Here is a 21,645-nt window from a genome sequence, read left to right on the forward strand (position 1 = left end):
GCCAGATAGAGGTAAGCAAAGGGCTGCATCTGGCCCCAAGGCCACAGTTTGGAGACCACTGCATTATATGTATAGCATTAAATGGATCAAAAATTTGTTAGTGCATTGAAAATGTAATAATAATACAGTGTCCTAAGTTGTCTACAAGAAGCAACTTTTTTCACCAAGAACAGGAAACACTTTACCAAAAACATTTAAAAACAACTGGTCATCTATTGTGTTAACAGTCTCTGGAAAGGATGTGTTCTTTGGAACCTGGTGAAAGGAAGCTCGGCTCAGGGCTCTCATATGTAGTTCTCTGCCCTCCTTGACAGAGGAGTCTATTGCCTGTCTTCGTCATCTAGTCTCTTCCTTTTTATAGGCAGGCAAATGTCTGGGTCAACTCTTTTTTCAGTGCTTGGAAAAGACCAGTACCCTGGGGAACATACCCTCCTGCTAGTCTGGCCTGATGCAGGGTCCCTCCTGTTGTTCTGTTGTTGATGGTGGATTACATGCCTCTGAATGGATAAATCCTTGTGGGGCTAGTCTGGTGTAAGGTCTGTAAAGGGGCGTACCTGCCTGAGTACTTGCTAGGTGGTGTACAATGGAAGCATTGTTGAATATTTCCAGTTGAGGTGGCGTCACTTCCTTGGTGCTGCAATTCCTGATTCCAAGGTTGCACAGAAATGGGCAACTCAGGGAGCAGACAGTGCTACCAGAGGTCATTACCAAAAGCAGAGTGCAGGTAATCTTTAGGTCGGTGTCTTGTCACCCTGCTGGGGCCTGTCTATGACCTTTGGGTTTCTTGGTGGGGGGCTTCAGGTGTCCTGGCATGGTTGCCCATATTTAAGCCTAGGCTTATAAGCTTGTGCAGCTATGTGTGTGTGTTTGGTGGGGGGTCTTATTTGAAAGCTGTTTGTTTACTGTGCTTTTTGCAGTCCCGGGCTTATGCAAAGTCTTAGGCCTCCACTAATCCTAAAGATTAAATGTGTGGAAACCCGCTATGGCTAGTTGCACCAAGGCTTCTAGCCCTTGTGTTAGCTCCCCATTGATTGTTTAAGTGAGGTGCTGCATAAAACAATTTTATGGTGTTAGAAAGAGATGTTTACTCTGGTCTCTGGATCTCTTCTGGCTTGTGTACCTACCTTAGTTGGTGCCTCCTTGAGAGTTTCTATGGGTTAAAACAGGCCAGTTTCTGATTTCCCTGAAGGCACTGATGACGTAGCCCCAGCCGCAGTGATGCTCCTTAAGAAGGCAACATCCTCATTGCTTTGAGGGAGATCTTTTACGGAAAATGTGAGATCTTGTAATATTGTTGTACTACACGTGTGCGAGATGGCGCACATGATGTCATGCGTCTCACCACACACATGCGCTGTACTGCATTACTTTTTTAACATAGCAGTGTAATGTTGCAAGATGCATGCATGATATGCGTTTAAACTTTAAAGATGCCATTCACATCTCAAGCCTGCGCAGTACGACTATTTGCTAACTGACCCCTGGAAATACATTTTCAAAAGGCGGCATATGGGAACAGGAAGCAGAGAGGCACTGTAAAACAATTAGAGGAGAAGGTGATGTGAACTGGATCTACAATGGTGTTTTTTCCAGTGTGGCAGCCAAACAAGCTGTTAACGAGGCCTGTGCATGTAATTCACACTGGAAAAACACCATTGTAGGTCCATTTCACTTCTAGTCTGCTCATATTAGTTTCAGTTATGCCCTGATGGAGGGCGCTCTTGAACCATTGAAATGCGTTGACTACTTTTTTGGATCGTACCCCTCACTTTTAATGGAATAAAGTTATATCTGGACTCCTTAGCAGTGGTGTGGCGCTTTAATTTAAATTTTAGTTACATTACACTAAATGTCAAAGACACTGTGGAGATCCTCTGGGGTGTAGAAGCTGCCTGCCTGGGATTCAGATCATTTACATCAGTGGTCCTCAACTCCGGTCCTCAGGGCCCACTAACAGGCCAGATTTTAAGTATTACCTTGGGGAGATGCAGACTAGAGTACTGCAATCACTGAGCAGCAAATTATATCACCTGGGATGTATTTCAGTTATCTTGCAAGCCTGGCCTGTTAGTGGGCCCTAATGACCAGGGTTGAGGATCACTGATTTACATCAATATAAATATCAATACTTTAAGATAATACTAGTAAGATAACCCTACGGGTTCAACATTATCTTTCTACTTTCCTCAACTAGAGCAGGAGGAAAGTCAGTATGGAGGTATGTAAGTGTATTTTATTTATGTACAATATTTCAGATATTCATTAGCATGTACTATCCATGAAAATATTCCCTGCCTGGCCAAAATGTATCTTGATCTGCATAAATGTGCATCCAGACACGTTATGTTGAGGTTGGCCTGAAGGAACCAAAAAGCCCCCAGTTAATCGCTAAACAAAAACACAGGGAATCAAGGGTGCAGGAATGCAGTGTTTTTCATACTTTACCCTTTTCTTTTACCCTTTGTCTGCTTTACTTAAGTTTTTTTCTATAAATTGTTTTTCTCTGTTTGCCCGATTTATTTTTACTTATTAGGTAATTATCCTTAAAGTCCAAGACCAAGTTAGGCTTTCTTCTGGTGGTGGGCAGTCCGGGATAATGCAGAGAGCAGCACTGATGTGATGACATCAGCGCCACTCTCTTCATTTATACACAGACTACAGGGCGCCGTGATGATGCCATCTCTGGCAAAAAATAAAACAGTTCCGGGGAAGACAGAGCTTTAAGCCTAGTACACACGCGACGATTATCGGCCGAACGATCGTCCGTCTTTTGTCCAGAGTGGTGTTATGTTGGTTGGAATGTGCCTAGACTGCACACAAATTTTCTCGCCCGACAAAATTCTACTTCAGAAGTGATGCCATGTGTTGGTTTGCTTTCTTTGTGTTTTTTCTTCTCTGAGCATGCCCAGACTTGCTCATTAGATTCTTCCCTGTCGAAATCTTTACTGACTGCACGAAAATCAGCCGTGTTTTGACGGCGGACAAAAATTTTATAGCTTGCACACCAGATTTTTTTTCGGCCGAAAAGTCGGAGTCGGTTGTCGGAAGCATCATACTAACAAGCCGAAGATCGGTCGCCGGATGAAAATTCCCTGCCGATTTTCGACGCGTGTGTACGAGGCGTTACTCTTTGGGCTGAGAAGTACCTGTTTGTTAAAATCAGTATTTGTAGCTGCTGACTTTTAAGAACCCAAGCAAAGTTCCTCTTTAAGTTAGAAGAATTAAAATATCTTGTGGTGGAATGGAAAACAAGTACTCTGGACAGTTTCTAATTAAATGTAAGTACATATTGAAAGGTACCATTTTTGTAATTTTGTAAGGCTAATAATTTTGTAAAATGAAGTCGTCATCTTCTTTTACAGAATGCAGTTATTCTATGTCTGAAGAATCCAACAAGTGCACTGTCACGTACTGTGCAGTAAAATTCCCACAATTAGGAATGGACATCTCAATGTACATTATTCTGACTGAGAGTGTGGGCAGGTGATTTGTAGTTCTCAATGGGGATGGGTGAGGCAGACCAGGACGCTCCTGGTCTGTCGATCAAATGATGCAATCTAAGTAGGAATGTCAGACCGGGAGTCTGAAACTCCTGGATCCTTTTACTACAGCGAGTGGCAACACAAATATGTCACCACTCACTTACAAAGGCACAGAACTGAGAAAATTGCAAGACTGGTGGCCATGAAAAGAGCAGGTATAGTGACCACAAGTCTTATGAAACAGATATAGAGGATAATGAAACCTTATGTTGGATTCAAGATATTGAGTAAAGGCAAAAGAACTGCTGAGATACAGAATAGAATTTTGTGTAGAGTTCAGCTTTAAAACGTCCTCTGATTGGCTGGGGTGGGAGGATGACAATACAATCTCCGCCTCAGCCAATCAGAGGGAGTTTTGTATTCATTCATAGAATCTAAAATCTCTGGTGAATGACTGAGCAGCTAATGGGAGGGCATACCCCACCATTCTTTGTCTCTAGAAATCTTTTTAACTAGTATAAAAATTGTATATTCAGTGATTTGTCTTTTGAATATTGTGTGGGTTACTTGATATTATTTAAAGATGCAATGCAAAAATATTTTAAAAAAAGTTTGAAGAATCTATGTTTCAGTTCTTCATCTTTTACATTTAATAGGAAAAAGTTGCGAGGAGACCTTAGCTCCACGTTTCCTTCGCTGACTACTGAAAAGCTTGCTGAACTAATGCCACCCAAAGAAGACTTGACCGTTGCTAAAATTTTTGTCCACAAAGGGGATGCAGTGTCAATCTATGTCCACAACAAGAATCCTATCATATTTGAACTGGAAAGAAAATTCTACCCAACAGGTTTGTTTTTGTATACACTAGACAATTGTCAGATTTTTACTGTCAAAATGTGTTTTTTCTGCTTCAGCCTGTCACTAACCATGATTCTGTTGCGTTTACCCTTAAAGCAGTAGTAAACTCTGCTTTTGTCACCTTGTACCTATAGCTAAAGGTAAGCTTTATTATAAAAAAAACAAAGAGATTTCCAGTCACAACTTGCCAACCATCCAGCGACCAACCAAATTGACCTGTCTAACAGTATGCGTTAAAAACAGGGGTTTGGTTGCACACATTTGCAAATACATGCGTAAGCTGCAGGCCCCGACAAAGCACCCTGTAATCTGCAGTCCCTAACTCTACAATTTAAAGAGTCTCTACAATGAGAGCACATGCATTTAATGGGATAGATGGAGGACAGGTGACTAGAGGGAGCCCACCCCTCCTTAAAGGCACAGGGTCACACTGAACACCCAGCACATCGCACAATGGCGGCAAAGGTGTCAGTGCGTTGCCTGGCTCAATATAGATATCAATAATGCAAAAAGTGGTCACCGCCTCCACCTATAACTGGTCTTAGTGGTAAGGAGCACTGGAAGGGCGGACTCAGATCAAAAAAACGAAGAGATTTCCAGTCACAACTTACCAACCAGCCAGCGACCAACCGAATTGACCTGTCTAACAGTATGCCTTAAAAACAGGGGTTTGGTTGCACACATTTGCACTGTTTAGGAGATATTCACATGTTTTGCAGCTGGTGACATCACTGGCGCATGCACACTGCGCTCTGAATTAAGGGCACACTGAATGTGTCATCAATCCAGAGTGCTGTGCCGAGACCGTGACTCCCTTGTGCATGTGCAGGAATGACATCGTAGCTCTGCAATTCAAACAGCCAGAGCCCGCAACCTAGAAGAAAGACCAGTTGAAGAAGCCTTGACAGCACGCCACTGAACAGATCTGCTTTACGGTTAATTCTGTCATAATATGCTGGTATGTGATGCATGCTAACACATTCTGTTTTGACTTGTAAGGGGCTATATATTTTTTTTTCTGTACTTTATCATCGCTTTAACTAAATCCAAGGGGATCACAGACTATAATTCATATTGCGTGAGTTGTGAAGAGCAATAAAACTTTGCTTATCTTGTTTTGAATTTGAGCCATTGGCACTGCGTTGTAGCTGCAGCCAGAACTGTGATAATGATACTCGTACTGTATGAATAAATATTTCATATCTCATGCCTTTTTATATTTTCCCTTAATTTCCTTCAACCCAAACAGTCCAGCAAAAATGACAAATTATAACAGTTGCAGGGGTGTTTGTGCAGTTACATCAGCACTTGTTTAAAAAAAAAAAAAAACGGTTTTATTCCATAATTATGTCAACTTAGTGGTACTTTCCTATTTCAATTGACATACTTTTACAAGCTATGTTAATTTCATGAAACATGCAGCCTAAATAAACAAAACAGCATTATGCTATTTTCTCCTTTCATCCTTCCAGGACGTCCTACATATGAGAGATTGTGGCTCCGCCTCACAGGAAACACAACTAATTTGCAGCTGTTAAAAGGGTCCCACCCATCCTTGAGCTTCAGTTCAGTTGTGTTTCCAACCTCACATCGGAACGTTTGTTTTTTTACTGACCTGAAGGCAAAGGACTGTCTGAGAGGTACCCCTGGAAGGCAGCTTCGGTCAGCCTAATGGCAGGTTTCTCCCTAGCTGCATCCTAAGAACAGGAGCTTCCAGGTCGCCAACATGCCAGGTAGTGCGGTTTACCTTACAGTGAAGGTCCCTCATACCTGAAGTCCTGTTGTCTCTGCAGGAAGTCTCCTCCATTAGCTCCGTTGGGCGGTAAGGATTTTTGAATTTCCCGCCAGTGAGCGCGCCTCAAGCCTCGCTATGGAGACCGGAAGTGGCGGAGTGGGTGATACCCGGAAGAGGCACAGCGTGGAGGAGACGCCGGGTCCATGTAACCTCAGCGCTAGTGACATGGCTGATTCTCCAGCTACGAGAGAGCTGAAATTGCCCCAAAAAGAGACACGGATGTCCGCACTCCCTACAGAGGAAAAAGCGGCAGCGCAGGTGGCGATAGGAATTGGTAAGTGACTACACCGGTGGCGGGCCGACTGCTGTCTATTGCAAAGACAGGCATGCCTTGCCATTTTCCTGACCTAATGTTAGCCGCAGTGGTAGACAAGAGATACTATTTTGTCACATTATTGTGTCTCTTTTTTTCTTGTCTTCTTGTGTTTTACACAGGTCTGCCACCGGCACAGGAAGCCCCTGCCAGACCCCCCTCCACAGTTCGCACTAGCATGTCGAGAAAATGTGGGAACTGTGGGGTAAGATTGTCTAAGTCTTACTTGAAGCCCTTATGCCATACTTGTATTAATAAGTTAACAGGGCAGGAAGCATCAATCCTAATGAAAGATTTTTTGAAATCTATGCAAGAGGAAATGTTAGCTACTATTCAGTCGTTCAGGACTGCAGCAGCTATCCCTCAAATCCCTGCAGAGGAAGTATCCAAGGATAGCTTATCCTCCCAGGACAGTGGGTGGTCAAAAGGACCCTCATCTCTCTGGTCAGAGTCTCAAATTATTCCTTCGACACAAGTCAGGGAACAGGAGGATCCAGGGGAAGGCACTAGTTACATGGGAGGTCCTTCCAGTTCGGATAAGGACTCAGAAAGTAACAGTGAGGAGGAAAAAGAAAAGTTTAAAAGTAACAAAAATCTTTTTCCATTGGAATATATGGAGGGTCTCCTTAAAGTGGTACATGACACTGAAGGGATCCCTACCCCATTAAAGGAGTCTTCCAGTAAAGACAAAGTGTACAAAGGCTTGGAAAAAGCCCAGTACAGAACCATTCCCATTCACCAGTCTTTAAAAGACATAATACATCAAGAATGGAAATGCCCTACACATGCCTTATCCAGGCCAAATAGCTGGAAAAGAAGGTATCCCTTTGAGCCACAGGAATTGGAGGTTTTTACAAAAAATCCAAAACAGAACGCTCCTCTGGCACAGCTATCAAAAGGAACAGATTTATCCTTTGAAAATGCTGGTCATATTACAGATCCTATGGATCGCAGGATTGAATCCTTGTTAAAAAAGGCTTGGGATTCTAACGCATACAATCTAACTACAGCCTTAGCTGATACCTGTATGGCCAGGAATGCAGACTTTTGGCTCAAGGAACTATCAAAACATGTCCGCACTATGACGGGATCACAAGACCTGATAGATTCCCTAGCTATGATTGGAAAAGCAGTATCCTACTTTGCAGACTCGGCTGTGGAGTCAATAGTAGCATCTGCAAAAACAGCAGCATTAGTAAATTCTGCTAGAAGGGCGCTTTGGGTCAAAGCATGGGAAGGTGATATAGCCTCCAAAGTAAGACTCTGTGCATTACCCTTTGAAGGTGCATTACTGTTCGGTTCAGGACTGGAGGATACCTTGTCCAGATCTGCAGAAAAAGGGAAAAAATTTCCCAGTAAAAGAAAGGACAAAACAGGAAGATATTCCTTTCGGAACTTCCAGGACAAAAACCAAAGAAGGCCTTTCAAGGGACAGGCCAGGAAAGGTGGTCCTGAAAAGGGAAAACAAGGAACCAACTTATTGTTCCTTAAACCTGGACCTAAGTCCAAAGAAACCAACTGACGCCAGCTTCAGGGTAGGGGGCAGACTGACCCATTTTCTCTCCCAATGGGAAAACATCTCTGCCAGCCCCTACATTCTCCAGATAATTCGGGAAGGGTACCGACTGGAGTTTGCCTCACAGCCGGTGCCAGATATAACAATGACCTATCCCTCAAAAATAGAACAAAAGAGGAAGGCACTGTTAGACGGTATTCAGGAACTAGCGGAGCAGAAGGTGATTTCACCTGTACCAAAGGGTCAGGCATTCCAAGGCTTTTACTCCCACATATTTGTGGTGCCAAAGCCCTCAGGAAAATTCCGACTAGTTATAAACCTCAAGAAACTAAACAAATTTCTGATATACAAGAAGTTCTCCATGGAGAACATTTATGCGGTCAGAAAAAATCTGTACCAGAATGTCTTTATGACAACATTGGATTTAAGAGATGCTTACCTACATGTTCCAATTTATCCGGAACATCAAGCATTTCTCAGATTCGCCATTGTGACGGAAGAAGGCACTGCACATTGGCAGTTCAGAGCTCTTCCTTTTGGCTTGGCAACAAGTCCAAGAATCTTTACAAAAATCTTGGCCGAGGTAGTAGGCCATCTTCACCTACAAGGCCTAAGTTTGATCCCGTATTTGGACGATATGTTGATCTTTGCAAGATCAGAAGAACAGGCTATGGCAGACACCCAAAAGGTGATGTCAGTTCTTCAAGCAGTAGGATGGCTATTAAATTTGGAGAAATCCTCAATACAGCCGGCACAGGTCCAAGTGTATCTAGGATACAAAATAGATACCAGACTCAAAAAACTTTTCCTCCCAAGGGAAAAGGTGGAAAAAGTGGTCTCAGCGGTAAGAGGCATCTGTTCTCATCCTTGGTGTTCCAGGAGACAGATCATGCAAGTTCTAGGGCTAATGACAGCGTGTATTCCAGCTGTAGAGTGGGCCCAACTACATTCAAGAGACCTCCAATTTTTTCACCTGGCCTCTTGGAACAGGAGACAGGACTCCATAGACGAAAAAATTACATTGTCCCCACAAGTAATTTTGTCACTGAAATGGTGGACAGTCCCCCAAAACCTAGAGAAGGGGCAACTGTGGGGTCAAGAGCTGCCCATAAAGATTACCACGGACGCAAGTTCCGAAGGGTGGGGAGCTCACCGAAAAGAAGCCCAGACCCAGGGTACCTGGGATTCAAAGCTGAGTCAAGCCTCCTCCAATTACAGGGAACTGAAGGCTGTGGAAAAGGCCTTAAAAGCCTTCGAGGGGGACATTCTAGGGAAAGAAGTCCAGGTCCATTCAGACAATGCTACAGCAGTAGCTTACCTGAATCATCAGGGGGGGGCCCGATCAAGCTCTCTGCTAAAATTAGCTCAGGAGACATTGAGCTGGGCAGAAAAGAGAGTAATTTCCCTTTCAGCCATGTACATAAAAGGGAAGGACAACTGGGAAGCGGACTTCCTCAGTCGTCATCACATCAGACAGACAGAATGGGAACTGAACCCTATAATTTTTCAACGCCTAGTCCAAAAATTTGGTCAGCCAGAAGTGGACATGTTTGCCACTCGGCAGAACCGAAAAGTAGAACAGTTCTTTTCTCTGACAAGACAGAGGGGTATGCTGGGCTTGGATGCACTAGCACAACCTTGGCCCTTCAGGCTAGCCTATGCCTTTCCCCCACAGAATCTAATTGCGAGAGTTCTGCAGAAACTCAGCGGATGGCCGCAACTACGCCTCATCCTAGTCACACCTGGGTGGCCAAAGAGAACGTGGTTTGCAACCCTGGTGTCCCTATCAGTGACAGCACCGTGGAAACTGCCAGAAGTACCAGACCTGTTACTACAAGGACCTCTGATTCACCCCAGACCGCAGTTTTTTCAGTTAACAGCCTGGGTAGTGAATGCCAAATATTAAAAGGAAAAGGATGCTCAGACAAAGTCATTGAGACCCTCCTTTCAAGTAGAAAGCCAGTAACTAGAAAAATGTATTCCAAAATCTGGAAAACATTCTGTACTTGGCAGAGTCAGAAGAAGGATTCCTCTGCCTCAACCCCAAGGATCCTGGATTTTTTACAGGATGGGGTAGATAAGGGGGTGGCAGTGAACACCCTTAAAGTACAGGTAGCAGCACTTTCTGTTTTTTTAGACAAAAGTCTGGCTAAAGAACCTTTAATTAAGAGGTTTCTGTTAGCCCGGAGCAGAGTATCTCCAAATAACAGAACTAATGTTCCAGTCTGGAACCTAACGCTAGTACTAGAGACATTATCTAGTGAAGCGTTTGAACCTTTGAACAAAATTAGTTTAAACATTTTGTCAATCAAGTTAACTTTTCTGTTGGCAATCACCACAGCCAGGAGAGTGGGAGATTTACAGAGCTTATCCATAAAGGAACCCTTTATGCGAATTCTCCAAGACAGGGTGATTCTTAAACCAGACCCACTATACCTACCCAAGGTAGTGTCGTCTTTTCATAGGAATCAAGAGATGGTTCTCCCATCTTTCTGTGAAAAACCTAAATGTGCAAAAGAACGTAAATTCCATTGCTTAGATGCAGGGAGGTGTCTTCTAGCATATTTAGAAAGAACCAAGGGCTTTAGAAGATCTAGCCACTTATTGGTTCTACATTCTGGACCAAGGAGGGGATTACAAGCATCAAAACCCTCAATCTCTAGGTGGATTAGGCAAGCCATTAGTATGTCATATAAGGTGTCAGGTACCCCCACACCAACAAATCTAAAGGCACATTCCACAAGGGGCATGGCAACTTCCTGGGCTGAAAAAGCCGGAGCATCCTGGGAACAGATCCGCCATGCAGCCACCTGGTCCAGCCAAGATACCTTCCTAAAGCACTATCGTGTGGAAGTACTGTCACAAGAACTTGCCTTTGGCAGAAAGGTTTTACAGGCAGTGGTCCCGCCCTAAGGTAGGCCAGTATGGATTCCTTTATTATCCTCTCATATGTAGGCCGTCCTGGAAGCATGAAAGGAGAAAACTTACCGTTAGTATACTGGTAACGGCCTTTCTCTTAATCCTTCCAGGATGGCCGGCCTACTTCCCGCCCAAGATGGTGGTGAGTTAAAAAATGTATATATATATGTATATGTATATATGTGTAGCTGTATGTTATTGAATAACTATATCCCTTGAAAGTTCGGTTGGAAAGGTACTTTTCTATTACTGAAGCTCAAGGATGGGTGGGACCCTTTTAACAGTTGCAAATTAGTTGTGTTTCCTCTGAGGCGGAGCCACAATCTCTCATATGTTGGCCGTCCTGGAAGGATTAAGAGAAAGGCTGTTACCAGTATACTAACGGTAAGTTTTTTTTTTTTTGGAGGTCATCAGCTTGTCCTGCCAGTTGAGAAAAACATATACAGTATATTATGGCTAATGTTCTGCCGGGAACAATCACAAATGAATGTGAAGGAAAAGAGGAGATGTCTGATATGCAATGCAGTAATTGTAAGCATGAAGCACATGGGTTCACCTTCTTTGTGCTGTGTGCAAAGCAGCGCGACATACCCAATTGAGATATTTAAATGTCCTTAAAGTGCACGTAAAGCCAATTTTTTCCCCAGGTTTTGGTTAGAGCACAGAAGGGATAAAACCCCAGTCAGCACTTTCCTGTTAGCCAAATTCTTAAGTACGCAAACAGACCACTTTCCAGTTTTATGTAAGATTTTTGTAGACATATAGCCCAGTGCCTAAAGGATAGATGTTAAACTGCCTAAAGTTTGTTCTTGGTTATCCCCTAATTTATGGTCTCCTTCAGAGAAAAATGCATTGCATACATTTATAATATTGTAAATTTATGGCATTTATAAAAGTTTATAATCATGCTCGGCTTTGTTTTTTCATACAGTTTACACTTTATGGCGCCATCCAGATCTTCTACCAGTGTTCACCACTTGGCCACCTGTATTTGAAAGAATGTCTGGCGGTGCAGGTAACTTTTTTGCCTTGTGTATGGTTCTAAAAGGCTGTTTCAGTCTGAACTATAGAACTGTTATTGACTGATCTAGGGTTAGTTACAAAAATAAAAGAGAGAAAGAGTGCCAAGATCTCTCAAATCCAGAAGGGATAGGAGATTTGGCTCATGTGTCTCACTTAGAGAATTTGATTTTTAAGGCTGTGAAATTGTCTTGAAATGTCATACAACACAATCTTATAAAAGAAATACAGCTTTATTAAGTTTATCCAGGTAAAAAGTAAAAACACAGTGTATATAAAAATAGGTTTTCCATCCATTCAATAGTTGTCATGTCCATACATAGAAGCAAAGTACTTGGCAAATCCATTTAGGCTCCCATAGTACCTTCTTCAGGGACCAAGTTCAATATTCATACAACTGTTTCTAGAAGCCTTATTAGACCACCGCAGAGCACGCTGGGCATAATCGGATGGACATCCTATGGTCATGGATGTGAGCACAGATCCGAAAGTATTACCCCACATGGGAAATAGACACCATGACGGGGCCGCACCCAAGGGGGGAGGCTAGGCCTATAGATGGGCACTGGACCGGGCTTGTGTCCTATGGGGGTCCAGCAGGATGTATAGAATAGGAGGATAAGTAGAAAACCACTCTCTTAGAGGTTTCCCTAAAGTGGCCAGCCGAAGAAAGATTGGAAAAAAATAGAAGTCCCGCGTGTCCAGGGAGCCTGGTTCTAAAAGGCTCTTTCAGTCTGAACTATAGAACTGTTATTGACTGATCTAGGGTTAGGTGGTAAACCCTGGAACTGAACCCTCCTGTTCCAATCCATGTGTCTTGAACTTGGATAAGTGTTTACTGCACTGAGTATTGGTTAAGTATTTCCTATGTAGCATCTGGTAGAGCAAAGATTAAGCATTTTACTTCAACTATGGGCTTGCTTGTGAGTTTCATCCCTTAAACATCAGTGTTTCTGAAAGTGTCAGTTGCCAGCAATCTATTACTTTGTAGAACTACCTTGGTTATGAGCTTTATACCTTACAGCGGCAGAGGTGGGGTTGGGGGGGGTCATGGATGGAGGAAGATTTTACCTAAAAGAAATAGCATCAGCACAAGATACACATCCTAATGAGTGGAAGTTATGTCCCTTGTGTTGATTTGTACAATATTTAATATGGCATTACTTAGACATTAAATGATTGGATAAAGAAAATCATGGAAAAAGTAGCAGCAACATAATAAGACATTTAGTAAAATATGACCTTTAGTTTATAGCATGTATGAATCTGACGCACTTTTGAAAGCTGTTTGCTGGATAAAGAGTTTGTATGAACCTAAACAATCTGCAGTATGTATTGTCCGATCTTACCACACAAGGAGCATTCAGGAGCATTCAGGATGCCTATTTGCAAATGGAACAAAGTAAAGTTCTTTACTGTGCTCCAAGATTAGGTTCTTTACAAGAAAAACACACAATATCTGATATAAAGTCAGGGAAGTCGATAGGTTTGTCTGTCCCATTATACTCAAGGTGTATTCCCGCTGAAATGGACATAAAGTGAAATGTATCTCTGTGGGTACCAGAAAGGCCAAACTTAATCTGTTAGCTGAAACATCGTAAACCTACAGCAGTGCTACGGATCTGGTCCTCTACCGTGTCCACAGACTGAGAGCGTGCTTGCTCAAAAAAGTCCATCTTTGCTCTTGAATGGGAGCCGCTCTTCAATCTCTCTTTTTTCTGGATTATTTTATTTAAATGTACACATGATAGCTGCAGCTATCTCCACCCAAAACCACCACTTCTGTAGAAAAAATAAAAGAATATATATAATTTTAAATAGTATTGTGTGGTTTTATATAAACATATTGGACTAGGTGGGACTTTATATGAGACCCAAGCTGGTGTTGCATGGCGTCTCCATCCCTATAACAAAACCTGTCTCTTGGTACAAAGAACAGGGGTTTAGTTGACACACATTTGCTTGGTTGGTGACAGACTGGAGGGTGAGTACATCAGACTGGGGGCTGGCTGACTTTCATGCACCTCTTACAATCCTTCAACCTCATTTTGTGTGGTTTTATATATATTTTTGGTATTTTCTAGTTTTTCTTTTGAGTCTTGAGAAATTCATGTGTATATTGTGTATATTTTTTATATTTCTTCTTTTTCAGATTTGATGCTGCCTGGTATTTTGGGGTCATCTTTTGGTTTACCTGAGGTACAGAAGGGCACCCTATGTGCAATCACCTTAGTGGGAAACAGGTAGACCATATATATTATGTAATTGGCCTAGAGCAGGGGTGTCCAAACTTTTTCCAAAGAGGGCCAGATTTATTGTTGCGAACATGCGTGAGGGCCGACCATTTTGCCTGACATTCTTTGGACCATTAAAATTATATGCAAATTAACTATTTTATGCAACGTTTATTGCAAACGGCATACTTTTCATTTCGTCACATGGATGACAAATCAAAACAGGTGTTAAATCCCTCTGCCTTTCATATCTGAAGGCCAGATTAAAAAAAATTCAAAAAGCTGAAATATATGTCAGGAACATTGTAAAGTACATTACATATTATTGGTAATAAAGGTTGTCTGTCAAATTTTAAGTTAAAAAAAATATGAACAGGAACATAAAGTATACATGTTGTGTCCAAATATATTGATAACTGATTTAGACCAACTGACATTAACTGAGATTTTACAATGTATTAATCTCAATCCGGAGCATGTGTGTTCCCTAATCTGTCACACAAGGGTTTACCACATATAAGCGCTATATGAACCCAACGATGATGATTAATAATGGCAGCAAAAAAAGTCACGAATGATGCCAATGTATTTTTTTTTTCAAATTACCTGTGGGGCCGTATTAAAGCAGCCCGGGTGCCGCAATTGGCCCGCGGGCCGGACTTTGGACATGCCTGGCCTAGAGCATACAGAAAGCATTGAGAACATAGACCATTTAAAGCGGTGTTCCTGCCTCCCCCCTCCAAAAATTAAAAGGCAGCAGCTACACATACTGTAGCTGCTGACTTTTATTATTAGGATACTTTCCTGTCCTGGAATCCAGCGATGTCTGCACCACAGTTGACGTTTCCATCGGCTGTTGGGTGCTACCGTTGCCGGTAAGGGGCCCTACTGTTAATGCGCGAAGCGTGCTGCGCTCTTACTGGCCTGGCAACAGGGGAAGGAGGAGGGGGCCGAACTTCTGACGTACCTCGCCACGGGGAGGTCTGACGGAAGTAAATACAGGGTACCTGTCAAAAACAGGTACCCGCTCCCCCCTGAAAGGTGCCAAATGTGCCACCTAAGGGGGGGAGGAGACAGAGCAGAAATTACACTTTTGAGTGGAACTCTGCTTTAAGACAAGGAGGGTACATTTCCTTTGTGGAAAGATAGACAATGACAAAACCCTCAAGGGGTTTTATAAGGCTGTACATACTTTAATTTGCAGTAAGAGGTAGTCCATACAGTAAAAATTGCAAAAGTGAATATATTGGCAATATACAAAGCAATTCAATAATCCAAAACAACGGTACAGCGCTAATAAGGTGCATTCAGTGATAATATGTAAAAATAAAAGAACATATATCTATGCAATATTAAGCTGCTATAATACATCTGTGCAGTATTAAAGTGCCATAGTACAAAAAACTGTGCAATATTAAGGTGCTATAATAGAAATAAAGTGCTTGTAATAAATCAAATTCATATAATATATAAATAATAATAAATATCTATTATAGCACCTTAATATTGCTCAGTTATTTGTACTATGACACTTTTATACTGCACAGATTTATGTATTATAGCACCTTAATATTGCATAGATATATGTTCTTTTATTTTTACATATTATCACTGAATGCACCTTATTAGCGCTGTACCGTTGTTTTGGATTAGTCCATACAGTAAAACCTGTTTTGTGTATGTGACTTAAAAAGTAAATCATATAGTTACTGTTCTAGTAAGGGCATATTCACACCATATGTGTATGCTGTGTTGGGCAGCATTGAGTAACGCAGGCTCCAGCCTAAAAGAAATTAGAATTCTTGAAGAATCCTTATGGAATCTCAATCCTCCCAGTTTAAAGATAAGTCGTGCTTTATGATATAGTTAAAAAGATTTTGAATTTGTATCCCCAGTGAATGACAGGACTTCAAACAAGTTTTTATTTTGTTTTTATTTTGCTATATTCAAAAATCGCTGTAGAATAATCATGCTTTTTTTCTTCTACAGGGCTCCTGTGGCAATAGGTGTGGCCACTATGTCTACAAAGGACATGCTGGCATCTGGAATGAAGGGCAAAGGTTTCAACATTTTGCACACCTATAAAGATCAGCTTTGGTAAATAGGGTTTTTTATCTGTTACCCGTGAGTAATAACTGAATAAATGAGACAATAAAATGATTTCTTATTATATGCGGAACCTCTAGCAGGCACTCATAAACTGCAAACTTGTTTTTTGTTTGTTGTTATTGTAGTGTGAAAAGAAATATAGCAAAATGATCCTTTTACTTGATTTCTATTGTAATGTGATTGTATATTCTTGATTGGTTCAGCTAATGTTTAGAATAAGGTAGAGGAATTCTAGTCAATTAACATGAGTAATTCCTTTGTTCACATTTGCCAGTCATATACGGTGCCTTGAAAAAGTAATTTATACCCCTTGAAATTTTCCACATTTTGTCATGTTACAACCAGAAACCTAAATGTATTTTATTTGGATTTTATGTGATAGATCAACACAAAATGGCACATAATTGTGAAGTGGAAGGAAAATGATAAATGGTTTTCAATTTTTTTTTTACAAATATCTGAAAAATGAGGTGTGCATTTGTATTCAACCCCCCTGAGACAATGCTCTCCCTGCTGAAGAAAAGCACTCCCACAACATGATGCTGCCACCACCATGTTTCACGGTGGGGGATAGTGTGTTCAGAGTAATGTGCAGTGTTCGTTTTCTGCTGCACATAGTGTTTTTCTTTTAGGCCAAAAAGTTCAATTTTGGTCTCATCTGACCAGAGCACCTTCTTCCACATGTTTTCCATGTCCCCTACATGGCTTCTCTCAAACTGCAAATGGGACTTCTAATGGCTTACTTCTTGCCACTCTCCCATAAAAGGCAGATTTGTGGAGTTCACTACTAACAGTTGTCCTGTGGACAGATTCTCCCACCTGAGCTGTAGAACTCTGCAGCTCCTCAAGAGTTACCATGGGCCTCTTGGCTGCTTCTCTGATTAATGCTCTCCTTGCCCGGCCTATCAGTTTAGGTGGACGGCCATGTCTTGGTAGTTTTGCAGTTGTGCCATACTCTTTCCATGTTCGGATGATGGATTGACTAGGGCTCCGCGAGATGTTCAAAGCTTGGGATATTTTTTTTTATAACCTAACCCTGCTTTAAACTTCTCCACAACTTTATCCCTGACCTGTCTGGTGTGTTCCTTTGCCTTCATGATGCTGTTTGTTCACTAATGCCCCGTACACACGTGCAGATTATCTGAAGACTTTTGTCTGCAGACTTACCAAAACCATATAATATGAGGTCAAACCTAAACACTTTCAATTTGTATGCAATCCGGCAGACCCTTGCACTACATAGAAAAGGTAAATCTGAAGACAAAAGTCTTCAGATAATCTGCACGTGTGTACGGGGCATAAGGTTCTCTACCAAACCTCTGAGAGCTTCACAGAACAGCTGTATTTGTAGTGAAATTAAATTACACACAGATGGACTCTATTTACTAATTAGGTGACTTCTGAAGGCAACTGGTTCCACTAGATTTTAGTTAGGGCTATCAGAGTAAGGGCTCTTTCACACGGGCTTTCCGTATGTCCGCAAATCATCCTATTTTTTTTGCGGATGATTTGCGGACATAATGTAAGTCAATGGCATTGCGGATGTCAGCGGAATACCATCCGCTGACATCCGATTTCCTTCCTTTCAGTTCTGTTCCGTTTTTTCGAACGGAACAGAACCCTATTTTTGTTCCATTCAAAAAACGGAAAGGAAGGAAAATCGGATGTCAGCGGTGTCATCCGCTGACATCCGCAATCCCCATAGACTTACATTAGGTCCGCATATCATCCGCAAACGGATGGGATGATATGCGGACCTACGGAGCGGATGACAGAAATGTCATCCGCTCCGTGAAAAAAAAAAAAAAGGACCGCAGGCCACGCTTTTCAGATATTTGTTTGTAAAAAATTTTGAAAACCTTTCATCATTTTCCTTCCACTTCACAGTTCTGTGCCACTTTGTGTTGGTCTATAACCTAAAATCACAAAAAAATACATTTATGTTTTTGTTGCAACACGAAAAATGTGGAAAATTTCAAGGGGTAGAAATACTTTTTCAAGGCACTGTAATGTATAGTTCTACTAAATGGCACTAGAGCATTGTAAAAGTTATTTAAGCCTTTGTCTTGATATTTATAATGAGGAGTTTCTGAGGTAATTATTTCAAGGCCCGCCAAATACTATATATTACTAATTTAGCCAGAATATACAGATGTAGGTGCAAATCTATACAATGATATCTAAAAAGATCTTCTTTTTACTTAAGCAGTTTTATCTACAAAGCTAATTGTCAAGTGCTAAGCATTTCATTCTACTATTTCTGACATTTAAATGTTGTGTCAGGGCTTATGGTGACGAGTCATGTCCTCCTAACATTCCACCAGAGGAGATCGATGTTGCACCATCTGCCAACCTGGAGATAGGGTCTTTAGACTCTGAAAGCCCGGCTTGTATCACAGAGTTCGAAAATCTGCACCTGGAAAAAGTTTCAGCAACAGCCCAGCAGGAAGGTGGAGAAATAAAAGGGAGTACTGAGACATTAGAGGAAGAAACAGTAGAAATACCCTATGTGGAGAACTGCAATACCCCCTCACAAGGTTGTAACCGTTCTGTTTATTTATATACAGCTGTATGGACAAGACGTATACTATTTATTGTAGAGTATGCTTTTAACAAAACAGCTTTCACTTGATAAAGCATATAAATTATGTGTTTCATTTATGATTTTGGGTCCTATGTAAAAATCTACTTGTTTACATGCCAGGATTAGTACAGGTCCGACTGTACTTCTGGAACACTCAGATGTGAGTGCTGCAGGTCACATAGACCCCAGCGCAGCGGTCTGGTCTCGGCCTTTCCCTCCTTCCACCATTCACAAAATTAGGCCTGTGAGTCTTTGAGACTTGCAGCGGTTACATCCAAGTGGTCCGAAGGTACTGCGGAAGCTGTACTAATCCCAGAATTTAGGTTAACCCTTTTGGCAGTTGCAGAAAACCTGTGGGACACAAGTTTATTTTTGAGGCAAAGGTATTGTATAACTGCTTTACCACTGGAAAGTTTGTTGTGCCTTGAGTTGGGTTTTAAAGCATAACTACAATTACAAAAACCTGTAACACGTGTTATATATTTTATTGCCCCAAAAACTTCTGAAAAATGTCACTATGATTACCATATAATTTCTGTTTTCGGCAACCTGACACTTGGTATCTTAGTGTTTCTTGTGGAACCAAGCCTGAGGGATTGGACATTTTAGCTCAATACAGTGCAAATTTCCCATGTTTAAAGCTGAACTCCAGGAATTCAGCCATTATGTAAAATGCTGACATACAGTTAGGTCCATATATATTTGGACACATGCACAATTTTAGTTTTTTCAGGTATTTACCAAAATGTATTCAAGCTATAGTTCTATAACGGATTTGGGATAAAAGTTCACACTCTCAGGTTTAATTTGAGTGTATGTACATCCAAATAGGATGGAGGGGTTTAGGAATTATAACTCTTAAGAATAGCCACCCCCCCCCCCCTTACTTTTTCCTTAAAAAAAAAAAAAAAAAAATTGGACAGTTGAATCAAAAGCGGTTTCATGGCCAGGTGTAGGTTACTGCTTCTTTATTTCTTCATCAATTAAGCAAGTAAAGGGTCTGGAGTTGATTCTAATGGGCTGTACACACTGTACAATTGTCTTTAGATTTTTTCCTTTAGATTTACCAAAACCATATAATATGAGGTCAAATCTAAACACTTTGAATTTGTATGCAATCAGGGAGGCCCTTCCACTACATAGTTGAAGGTAAATCTAAAGGAAATCTAACAAGAAAAGTTGTATAGTGTTTATCCAGCTTAAGTGTGGTATTTGCATTTGGAATCTATTGCTGTGAACCTACATCATGCGTTCAAAGGAACTGTCCATGCAAGTGAAACAGGCCACTGTAAGGCTTCAAAAATGAAACCAATCCTACCCTCCCCCCTTCACCCCACCTGTCTAGATCTCACTTTGATTTAACTAAGGTTAATACCAGCAATATTTCACTCCTTTTCCTCTGTCCCATTGGTAAGATTATTTTTATTTAAATGTTCCATCTTCTAGATGGTACAACTATTGAACGCTGTGATTATAACAGTTAGTTGTATGTTATCTTTAAATTTAATAAAGACATATTTTGAAAAAAAAAAAATGAAACAAATCCATCAGCGTGATAGCCGCAACATTGAATGGCCAAATCAAGAGTTTGGTACAGTCTGAGGAAAGAAGAACACACTGGTGAGCTCAGCAACGTAAAACAGTGGTGGATGATCGCATGATCCTCTCTATGGTAAAGAAAAAACAATTCACAACATCCAGACAAGTGAAGGACACTCTCCAGGAGGTGGGCGTATTCTTGTCATAGTCTACAATTAAGAGAAGACGAGAGAAAATACAGAGGGTTTACCCACAAGGTGCAAACCGTTCATAAGCCTGAACAATAGAAAAGCCAAATTAGACTTTGCCAAAAAACATCTAAAAAAGCCAGACCAGTTCTGGAAAAACATTCTTTGGACGGATAAACTAAGATTCATCTGTACCAGAATGATGGAAAGAAAAAAAGCGTGGAAAAGGCTTGGAACAGCTCATGATCCAAAGCACACAACATCATCTGTAAAACACGGTGAAGGCAGTGTGATGGCATGGGCATGCATGGCTTCCAGTGTCACTGGGTCATTGGTGTTTGTTGATGTGACAGAGGACAGAAGCAGCTGGATGAATTGTGCAGTGTTTAGAGATATACTGTTGGCTCAAATTCATCCAAATGCAGCAAAGTGTATTGGACGATGCTTCACAGTACAGATGGACAGTGATCCAAAACACACTGCAAAAGCAACCCAGAAGCTTTTGAAGAAGTGGAATATTCTGCAATGGCCGAGTCAATCACCTGATCTCAACCCAATTGAGCATGCATTTCTAGTGGTGCACCGAAATCTCTCTCTCTCCCTCTCTCCCTCCCTCCTGTGATATACAAAAAATGAAATGTCCTGAAAAGAAATATATATATTCACACAATAACAGTCCAAATGTTGATCCCATGTGCAAATAAGAATAGCAGCCCTATAATAGGTGTGACTTCAAGATGTGCATACAGTGATAGTGGCACCCTCCAAACACTTCATGTGGTCTCAGAGGATATTAACCAGATAAAAGAGGGAACTCCTCATTGTGTAGTAGGTTTCAAAAATCCAAATTTATTGAATCTGCCAAGAACCGCGCTGCTACCAGAAGTGCACCGAGCGGCGTGCGTTGCCATCATTAACTCTTTGGGGGGGGGGGGGCTGAGGCGAGGTTAATTACCAATGGTATTTGTATTATGCAGCATGAGGGGGTTAATGTATTGCCACTGGTCACTGGTGCATTAGTGACCGACCAGTGGCAGTAAATTAACTCCTTTGTGCTGTATTAGTGCATCCAGTGTTGATTAACACTA

At 41.5% G+C, this 21,645-nt stretch overlaps 1 protein-coding gene across 1 annotated transcript in view; it reads left to right on the plus strand.

Annotated features, from left to right (window-relative positions):
• EIF2D (eukaryotic translation initiation factor 2D) overlaps window positions 1-21,645 on the plus strand; it is a 130,367-nt gene that overhangs the window by 12,259 nt on the left and 96,463 nt on the right. Inside the window, exons 2-6 of the mRNA XM_082246737.1 lie at window positions 4,139-4,329; window positions 11,815-11,898; window positions 14,056-14,146; window positions 16,127-16,234; window positions 18,530-18,783. Of these exons, the coding sequence (XP_082102863.1) occupies window positions 4,139-4,329; window positions 11,815-11,898; window positions 14,056-14,146; window positions 16,127-16,234; window positions 18,530-18,783 (728 nt within the window). The remainder of the gene's footprint in view (window positions 1-4,138; window positions 4,330-11,814; window positions 11,899-14,055; window positions 14,147-16,126; window positions 16,235-18,529; window positions 18,784-21,645) is intronic.

Source organism: Pelophylax lessonae (assembly GCF_965119305.1).
Source record: "Pelophylax lessonae genome assembly, chromosome: 2".
Classification (NCBI taxonomy): Eukaryota; Metazoa; Chordata; class Amphibia; order Anura; family Ranidae; genus Pelophylax; species Pelophylax lessonae.